This window comes from Pogoniulus pusillus, chromosome 42, assembly GCF_015220805.1.
Source record: "Pogoniulus pusillus isolate bPogPus1 chromosome 42, bPogPus1.pri, whole genome shotgun sequence".
In the NCBI taxonomy this organism is placed as follows: Eukaryota; Metazoa; Chordata; class Aves; order Piciformes; family Lybiidae; genus Pogoniulus; species Pogoniulus pusillus.
Genome location: NC_087305.1, coordinates 5,001,786 through 5,011,547, shown reverse-complemented (window position 1 = coordinate 5,011,547; position 9,762 = coordinate 5,001,786). Strand labels below are relative to the sequence as shown.

The window sequence follows — 9,762 nt, the reverse complement described above, 5'->3', positions numbered from 1 at the left end:
AGCTGGTGGGCAGGGGCAGAGGCTGGTGGGCAGGGGCAGAGGCTGGTGGGGCAGGGGCAGAGGCTGGTGGGGCAGGGGCAGAGGCTGGTGGGCAGGGGCAGAAGCTGGTGGGCAGGGGCAGGGGCTGGTGGGCAGGAGCAGAGGCTGGTGGGCAGGAGCAGAGGCTGGTGGGCAGGGGCAGAGGCTGGTGGGCAGGGGCAGAGGCTGGTGGGCAGGGGCAGGGGCTGGTGGGCAGGGGCAGGGGCTGGTGGGCAGAGGCTGGTGGGGCAGGGGCAGAGGCTGGTGGGCAGTGGCAGGGGCTGGTGGGCAGGGGCAGAGGCTGGTGGGCAGGGGCAGGGGCTGGTGGGCAGAGGCTGGTGGGGCAGGGGCAGAGGCTGGTGGGCAGTGGCAGGGGCTGGTGGGCAGAAGCTGGTGGGCAGGGGCAGAGGCTGGTGGGCAGTGGCAGGGGCTGGTGGGCAGGAGCAGAGGCTGGTGGGCAGGAGCAGAGGCTGGTGGGCAGGGGCAGAAGCTGGTGGGCAGGGGCAGAGGCTGGTGGGGCAGGGGCAGAGGCTGGTGAGCAGGGGCAGGGGCTGGTGGGCAGGGGCAGAGGCTGGTGGGGCAGGGGCACCATCTCAGCCAGCCTTTCTCTCTTCTCCCAAGGAGCATTTGGGGCAAACCACATCTGAAGGTGCTGCTGCTGCCGGCGGAGCGGGTGAGGCTGGGAGCTTCCCACTGCTGCAGCTCCACGGGGGCAGACCCAGCCCAAACCCACTGGGAGAGCCAGCGGCAAGAGCAGACACAGCCCAGCGCAGCTGCTCCCTGCCGAGCATCCCCTGCTGCCCGTCCCAGCAGCCTGGCCGAAGTGCTGCCAGCTCCACTGAGCGGCGTGGCAGGCTGCGACCCCCGCAGCAAGCAGCCTCTGCCTGGGGCCCTCCGAGCAGCCCCACGAAGGAGGCTCAATGAGCATTAATTATGATCAGTAATTAATGAATCCCTCATTCCAATAGTGGCCTGTGCTGCCTCTTGCTGGCTGCTGGCATGGCACCCAGAGGTGGGGACCTGGCACCCAGAGGTGGGGACCTGGCACCCAGAGGTGAGGTCCTGGCATCCTGACATAGGGACCTGGCACCCAGAGGTGGGGACCTGGCACCCAGAGGTGGGGACCTGGCACCCTGACATAGGGACCTGGCACCCAGAGGTGGGGACCTGGCATCCTGACATAGGGACCTGGCACCCAGAGGTGGGGACCTTGCACACAGAGGTGGGGACCTGGCACCCTGACATAGGAACCTGGCACCCAGAGGTGGGGACTTGGTATCCAGAGGTGGGGATCTGGCACCCTGACATAGGGACCTGGCACCCAGAGGTGGGGACCTGGCACCCAGAGGTGGGGTCCTGGCACTCTGACATAGGGACCTGGCACCCAGAGGTGGGGACCTGGCCCCATCCTCTCCTTGCCTGCCTTCCCCTATGACTTCAGGAGCCCTAAATTCCTGCCACAGCCTCTCCCAGGGCCCGCCCAGCTCTGGCTCACTGCTCACAGAGGCATCCACCACCCCCTGGGCACCAGTGGTGCCAAGCAGCCAGCTCCCACTCCGTGGATGCACCACCTAAAGCAGCCCCGTGGCACTTGGAGGACTCCCACATCCCAAAGTCTGGGGTGGGGGTGGCTTTGTGTGTCCTGAGCATGATTGGGAATGCTTGGGAGCTTCATGCTGGGCACTGCAGCATCCCACCAGTGGTGCCCTTCACCCAGGGAGGACCTGGTCCCTTTGTGGTGCCATAGGGAAGCCAAGTTGGATGAGGCCTTGAGCAGGCTGGTGTGGCAGGAGGTGCCCTTGCCCATGGCAGGGGGCTTGGGGCTGGATGCTCTTTAAGGTCCCTTCCCATGCTCAGCTCTCCTGGAGGCTCTCCCTGCCTGGCACCCAGAACGGGCAGCGTTGTTTATGCCCCGCATCGTGCCGCTGGCACCTGAGGTTTAACAACCTCCCTGACCTATTTCCCCCGGGGGGGGGGTGCAGCAGGGTTTAATTCACTGAATGCTTGAGGAGCACCAAAGATCTGCAGATAGAGCCATTATGGGATGGCAGATAGCATTAATGAGTCCACAGGTTGATATAGTTATGTGCTTAGATCATCAGCAGCTGATCCTGCTAATCTCTTCTTGTGCAAGTGCCTGTGCCAAGGGGAGCTGCTGCCTGGCAGCCCTTTGCTCCCCACGACCTGCCACCAAAGAGGGGTTGGGGGGTGCCAGTTGTAACCCTCAGCCCCCTGCTCCCTAATATCCCCTGTGCCTAAATCTGGGTCTTACTACACCTGCCAAGGTGCTCGCTGCAGGCCAGTGGTGCCCACGGGTACCAGCTGCATCCCACCCAGCCCAGATGCTTGGCATGGGGCAGTGGTGCTGTGGGTACCTGTCACAGCCCATCAAAGGCATCACTCCCGAGCTCAGCCCACTCTGGTCTCTCCTGCTCCCTTCCTGCTCCTGTCAAGACAAAGCACCAGAGGGGGGTGGGGGTGGGGTGGGCAGGGGATGCCTCCTGCTCTGGGTCAGAGGATGGCACCCAGGGCTTGCCCCTGCAGGAGCCAGGGTCTGAGACTTTTTCCTCCTTAGGGTAATTAATTCAATCACTAAAAATAGATAATTACTACCCTGGTGACTTAGAGGTGGTGTTTGGCACCAGGCTGCTGCTTCTGCCCTCCAGCCCAGCTGGCCAAAGAAGCATGCCCTGTGTGCTGCTGGCAGCTGTTGGTGCCCACCAGGAGCATCCCTTTGCCACAAGCTCACTTTTAAACCCCTTCCCCCAGGCCTCCTTTGCCATCCCACCCAGTGGGTGGCCTTGCTTCAGGAAGGGACTGGAAGGTGGTTGGCACAGGCCAGTGGTGCCATGGGGACCAGGTACACCCCATTGAGCCAAGGTGGTTGGCACAGGTCAGTGATCCTGTTGGGACCAACTCCACCCCATTGAGCCAAAACATTTGGCACAGGCCAGTGGTGCCATGGCTGCCAGCTACACCTCACTGAGCTAAGGTAGTTGGCACAGGCCAGTGGTGCCATGGGTACCAGCTACACACCTCACTGAGCCATGGTATTTGGCACAAGCCAGTGGTGTCACGAGTGCCAGCTACACCTCACTGAGCCACAGTAGTTAGCAGAGGGCTGTGGTGCCATGGGGACCAGCTGCAGCCCATCAGGCCAAGGCAGTTGGCACAGGCCAGTGATGCCATAGGGACCAGCTACAGCCCATCAAGCCAAGGCAGTTGGCACAGGCCAGTGATGCCATAGGGAACAGCTACAGCCCACCAAGCCAAGGCAGTTGGCACAGGCCAGTGGTGCCACAGAGACCAGCTACAGCCCACTGAGCCAAGCTGCTTGGCACAGGTCAATGATGCTGTTGGGACCCCACTGGGCCAAAACATTTGGCACAGCCCTGTGGTGCCATGGCTGCCAGCTCCACCCCATGGAGCCCAGCACACCTGAGCTCACCCTGCTCTATTTTCTCCTGCTGCTATCAAACAAAGAGAAACCACCCCCCAAAAAAAAACCCCAAACCCCAAACCCCAACAACCCCCAAAAAGAAAGCAAACAAAAAGCCCCAAACCCATGGCAGTGGAAAAGTCAACCTGGCAAACACCACCAAAACTTCCTCTGGAGGCTAAAAATGCCTCCCCCAGACAGAGCCAAAAAAGACACAAACCCAAACCCAAAGCCCAAGCCAAGGCAGAAAGCCACCAGGAGCTGGGTGACAATAACAGAGCAGAAGCTATTTCGGGGCTGGGCTGTTCCATTGCAGCACTCAAGGGCTGGGCTTGTGGCTGCTGCACTTCCCCAGGGCTGTGACGTGTTTCCTTTCCAGCAGCAACTGATTTAGAAGCAAAACTTTCTACATTTAGGCAGCCAGAGGCTCAGCTTCTCTTTTTCTCTCTGTCTCACCCCGATGGTGAGCGAATGGAAGGGGACAGAAGATGTATGCGTGTGGTGGGGGCAGGCGGGAGGGGATGGGAGCAGCCCAGAGTCACTCTGAGTGGCTTCCTCCTTTTAGGTTTGTTCTCTTTGGACTTTCTTTGTTCTTTCTAACCTGTCCCACTCCCTCCCCAGAGAAAAAGTGAACCAACCAAGCCACAATTAATATTTTCCACCCCGGGAAGGTCTCCTGAGCTCATTCGAGTAGGGAGGTGGTGGCTCGGAGCTGGTCACTGCTCCTGCCATGCTGTGTGCTTGAGTCCTGTGCCTGCCTGGGCAGCTGATGTAAAGGCCACTGGTGCCTCCTCCTGTGCCCTGCTGGGGCATTGTCCCATCACTGTGTCCACTGCAGACACACTGGCAGCTTGCTGCTCTGGATCATCCCCACCCTCTTTCTTCTCTCCATCATTTTCATCTCCATCCCACCCCCATCTTCATCTCCATCCCCACCCTCATCTCCATCTCCATCTTACCTCCACTCTTATCCTGATCTCTATTTCTTTTCCTATTCCTATCCCCACCCTCATTCTTCTCTCCATCATCTCCATCTCTATCCTAATCTCTATTTCTTTTCCTATTCCTATCCCCATCCTCATTCTTCTCTCCATCGTCTCCATCTCTATCCTACCCCCATCTTCATCTCCATTCCCACCCTCATCTCCATCACATCCCCAATGCTTTCCCATCTCAGTTTTCATTGCCATCCTTATTGTCATCTCCATCTCATTCTCAAACTCATCCATATATCCATCTCTATCTCCATCCTCACCTCCACTCCCATCTCATCCCCAACCCCATGCTCATCTTCAACTCCATCTCTATCTCCACTTCCATCTTTGCCCTTATTCTCATCCCCATCTCCATCTCCCCCTCCAATCTCCAACTCCCCCTCTAATCCCCACTCTCACCTCCAGTCTTATCCTCAACTCCACCTCCATTCCCACTTTATCCCCAACCCCATCCTCATCACTACCCCCATCCCCTTCCCCATCAGCAACCCCCAGAGGAGAGGATCGGTTTGGGTGCCTGGTGAGGGCCAGCCTGGCTGGGCTCTTGCTGGTTCCCAGTGCCTAACTCCCCTCTCTGGGCTCCTGCTGGTTCCCAGTGCCTAACTCCCCTCTCTGGGCTCCTGCTGGCTCCTGGTGCCTGCCTCCTCTCACCTCCAGCCCTGCTTGCAGCTCGGGCTGCTGGTGCTAATTTCCTCGAAGGATAAACATCTCAGAGCCTTTTCTCTGCCGTCCCACCAAAAATAAACACACAGCAGCAAGCAGCAGCAGCCAGAGGGAATTAAGGGCAGGGAGGAAAGGATGACTCGAGGTTGGCTGCAGGATGTCAACACAGCCTGACCTTTCCTTTGCACCCTCTGCACCAAGCCAAGGGGCCAATTACAGCCTGGGTGCAGGGTAAGTATAGGAAAGGAGAAGGGCTCCAACTTTAGCAGACTTCCATGACATCTACCAGTGTCATTTCCTCTGCTGCTAATCTTAGAGCTCATGGCAAGCCTGCCAGCGTGGTTTGAGCAGCTTTTTTCCCCCCTGTGGTGTGTTACCCAGCTTCCTTTTCTTGCTGCTCTGCTTCCCTCCGTGCCCAGTACCAACTGGGAGCCTTCCTCCTCCTCTGCACCTTGCAGCTGGACACCTTGACCCAATGGGTTAGGGAGGAGATAGGAACGGAGGGGAAGAATAAGGATGGGGATCGAGCTGGAGATGAGGATGGGGTTGGCAATGGAGAGTGAGATGGAGGTGGAGGTGTTCTAGATGGAAAGAGAGATTGGCACTGGAATGGGCTGCCTGGGGAGGTGGTGGAGTGCCCATTCCTGGAGGTGTTTAAGAGGAGACTGAACAAATGCCAGAGGTTAGTGAGTGGGATGGGTTAGGTAAGAGGTTGGACTCGATGATCCTGGAGGTCTTCTCCAGACTGGTGGATTCTGTGATTCTCTTCTGTGACCTTCTTGTGGCCTTGCGGTATCTGAAGGGGGTGACAAGAAAGCTGGGGAGGGACTTTTTAGGGATAGGACTGGGGGGAATGGAACAAAGCTGGAAATGGGAAGAGTCAGGCTGGAGGTGAGGAAGAAGTTGTTCAGCATGAGGGTGGTGAGAGCTTGGCAGGGGTTGCCCAGGGAGGTAGTGGAAGCCTCATCCCTGGAGGTGTTTGAGGCCAGGCTGGCTGAGGCTGTGTGCAGCCTGCTCTGGTGTGAGGTGTCCCTGGGCATGGCAGGGGTTGGCACTGTCTGAGCCTTGTGGTCCCTTCCAGCCCTGCCTGATTCTATGAGGACAGAGGTGGAGATGGACAGGAGGCCAGCAGGGCTTCGGAGGACATGATTCAGCCCCCGTGAGGTAAACAGCCACTTCCTGCTGCAGGGAAAGTCCCAGCCATGGTTAACACCCCCAACCCCCCCAGCAAGCAGTGAAAGCTTCTCTCACTGCTGCTGAGCCCCCAGTGGGGGACCTCCAGCAAGAAGAGCACGGCACAGACCTGCCCCCTCCCATGCATCCCACCCGGGGACAGCTGCAGGGGGGGGATGCAGCAGCAGGAGCATCCCCAGCCCGAGCGGTCCCCGCAGGGCCACCAGCAGGTTGTTGCTTCCTGCCTCAGTTTCCCCCTGCTTGGAAAAGATCCCTAGCCCTGGGTCTGGGTCTGGGTCCCACCTTCAAAGTGCTGCCTTGGCCACCAGAGGACAAAATCAGCTTTTGGCACAAGTGAGCCACCGAGGAGGGGCTGCCAGGAGGGAGCTGCAGGCAGGAGAATCCAAGGCGTGCAGAAAAACCCCGGCCTGAGATGAAAGCCTCATTAAGGAGCTAATTAAAGGGGAGGTCCAGCGAAGTGGCCAGCAGGCAAAGCTCCTCTGATTTATGCCTTTCATTTCGGCTTTGCTTTCCAAGAGAAACGGACTGAGGGCAAAGGCAGGGCAGGGCTGGAGTCAGACCGGGGCAGTGCCCAGTTCCCACGCTGCCAGCCTGCAGGCTGCTGCCCAGGGACCCCACTCCTAGCCAGGCACCTTGCTCCTGCTCCCACAACACAGCCTCTGGATGGCACTGGTCCATGCCCAGCATTGCCTGCATGAGGGTCTTGCTGGCAACACTCCCCCCTCACACCCAGTCCAGGGTGTTGGTTCTGTGCCATGCAGTTGGCATGGGCCCCAAAGCAACCAGCTTCACCCAGTGCTGGCCCAGGACTGCCCTATGCTTGCTGCCATGCAGCTGGCATGGGTCCCAAAGCTACCAGCTTCACCCAGTGCTGGCTCAGGACTGCCCTGTGCTCACTGCCATGCAGCTGGTATGGACCCCAAGGCAACCAGCTTCACCCAGTGCTGGCCCAGGACTGCCCTGTGCTTGCTGCCATGCAGCTGGCATGGGCCCCATAGCAACCAGCTTCACCCAGTGCTGGCCCAGGACTGCCCTGTGCTTGCTGCCATGCAGCTGGCATGGGCCCCATAGCAACCAGCTTCACCCAGTGCTGGCCCAGGACTGGCCTGTGCCCACTGCTGGCAAGGAGCGTCTGCAGCCCTTGTGCTCCATTCCTGTTTATTCTGAAAGCTGAAGGTGTCAAAGCTGCAGATCCTTAAGGTGCAGCTGGCACATGCTGGGGGGCAGGGCAGAAATGGGGTGAGGGGAGAAGGAGAGGCTGATGCCATCCTTCCTGGGACACCCAGGAGGGATAGAGACCCCCCCTCCAGTTTGGGGGAGTGGAGGAGTTTGTGCTGTGAGTCTGGGCTGGTGCAAGGGTTGCTTCATCCCTGGTGGGTGCCAGGGTGTCCTCCTGGCTGGGGTGAAGGTGGTGCTGTGGTGCAGGCAGGTGGGTGCAGCCGGGCAGGGGAAGGGCACCGTGGGCAGCTCTAATCCTCGTAGTGTTTGGTGAGGAACTGGGTTGAGGCCACTGGGGACCCCAACTGAAACCTCTCCACGAAGCTCTCCATGGGCCAGGCACCTGGGGAGAGAGGAAGGAGGAGTGAGCAGGGCTGGGAGGTGGGCACAGCACAGCCGGGAGCGGGGAGATGCCCCAGGGCTGTGTTCAGGCTATGACCTCACCCCGCATGCCAGAAGCCCTCTCTGGGCTGGTGGATGGGAGGGATGCCCCCGTGCCCAGCCCCTGCGTGCCAGAAATCCCCCTGCCAGACTTCAGTGCCAAGCGTGGGTCTGGCTGGTGGCTGCTGGAGCCTCCTCCTCCTCCCTGACCTGAAGGGATTTCCCCGGGGGGAGGGGGAGGAAGGTGAGGAGACCCAGGAGGGGACCCTGCCTGGTGGGATGCGGCTGTGGTGTCTCGGTGTGGGGAAATGGGACAGTTGTTGATCTGAAACCGCCTTCCCCTCCTCTCCCCTTCCTGGAGCTGCTCTTTAATGTCAGGCTGCAGCCTGGCAGCCTTTATCTGCCCGCACATCTCAGCCCCGGCTGGAGCAGCCCAGCCCAGCCCCTGCGCTCTTGCAGGAGTGCTGAGCAACAGCCGAGCCGCTGCAGCCCCTGCGTGGGGTGGCAGCGGCTGGGGGATGCTGCTGGAGACCATTTCCCTCCTCCCTTCCCCCCGCCTCTTCTGTCCCCCACCTCAGGCACTGAGTCACCCCTCAGTCAAAAAGCCCCTGATGGGCTCTTGCAGATGCCAGCACTGCACCCTGTGACCTTCTGGAGCTGCAGGAGGACACAGCTGGTGGGGAGATGCTTTGGTGCCTGGAAAGCAGATCTCAGGATGCTCCATCTTCAAACATCTCCATCCCAAACATCTCCATCCCCAAGCATCTCCATCCCCAAACATCTCCATCCCCAAACATCTCCATCCCCAAGCATCTCCATCTCCAAACATCTCCATCCCAAACATCTCCATCTCCAAACATCTCCATCCCCAAATATCTCCATCCCCAAGCATCTCCATCCCCAAGCATCTCCATCTCCAAACATCTCCATCTCCAAACATCTCCATCCCTAAAAGTCTCCATCCCCAAACATCTCCATCCCTAAAAGTCTCCATCCCCAAACATCTCCATCCCTAAAAGTCTCCATCTCCAAACATCTCCATCTCCAAACATCTCCATCCCTAAAAGTCTCCATCTCCAAACATCTCCATCTCCAAACATCTCCATCCCTAAAAGTCTCCATCCCCAAACATCTCCATCCTTAGGCACCTCCATCCTCAAACGTCTTCATCTCCAAGCACCTCCATCCCCAAACGCCCCCAAATCGCACCCCTGGCAAGCATCTGCTGCCTTCAGGGTCACAATCCAGCCCCCACCCCCAGCTCTGGGGGGGTCTCAGCGAGCACAGTGCCAGGGGAGGGGGTCTCGGGGGGGCTGCCTTTGGCGGGTGCCTTTCATCGCTGTGTTTCAAAGCGCTCGGCGGGGCCCCGGAGGAGCGGCGCCGGTGTCCCGCGGGAGCAGGGTGAGAGCGAGAGGCGGCAGCACCCCGACTCCCGTGGGTGCCAGGAGCTGGCATTGATCTTGGGAAAGGCTCTGGGGAGGGGGATGAAAGAGCTGGGGCTGGCGGGGGGGGGGAGGAAGAGCTTCTGCAGGGCTGTAGCTGGCTGCCCAGGCTCTGCTGCCGTGCATGGGGCAGGGTTTTTCCTGACCTACTTTCTCCTACCTGCCAGGGCTGTGCCAGTCATGCTGGGGGGGGGGGGGGGGTGGGGGGGTGGGACGCGACGGGACGGGACTGGCCACAGGGAAAGCCCCTGAGACAGCTGCTGGTGTGGCTCAGGGGGTGCTGGACCGGGTGCCTGCTGGGTCTGGGGGGGGGTCTGCATCCCAAATGCTGCTGGCTCTGTGCCACGTCGCAGCCTCTCCAGGTGTGTCGCTGAGCTGGGAGTGCCATCGGCCTGCACCTTGAATCCTGGGG

At 59.8% G+C, this 9,762-nt stretch overlaps 1 protein-coding gene across 5 annotated transcripts in view; it reads right to left on the bottom strand.

Moving 5' to 3' along the window:
• Positions 1–7,450: 7,450 nt before the first annotated feature.
• Positions 7,451–9,762, bottom strand: part of PEBP4 (phosphatidylethanolamine binding protein 4) — a 140,991-nt gene continuing 138,679 nt past the window's right edge. For all 5 annotated transcript variants that reach the window (XM_064175616.1, XM_064175613.1, XM_064175615.1 and 2 more), the window contains one exon: positions 7,451–7,870. In XM_064175616.1, the coding sequence (XP_064031686.1) occupies positions 7,779–7,870 (92 nt within the window). In that variant the 3' untranslated portion in view covers positions 7,451–7,778. The remainder of the gene's footprint in view (positions 7,871–9,762) is intronic.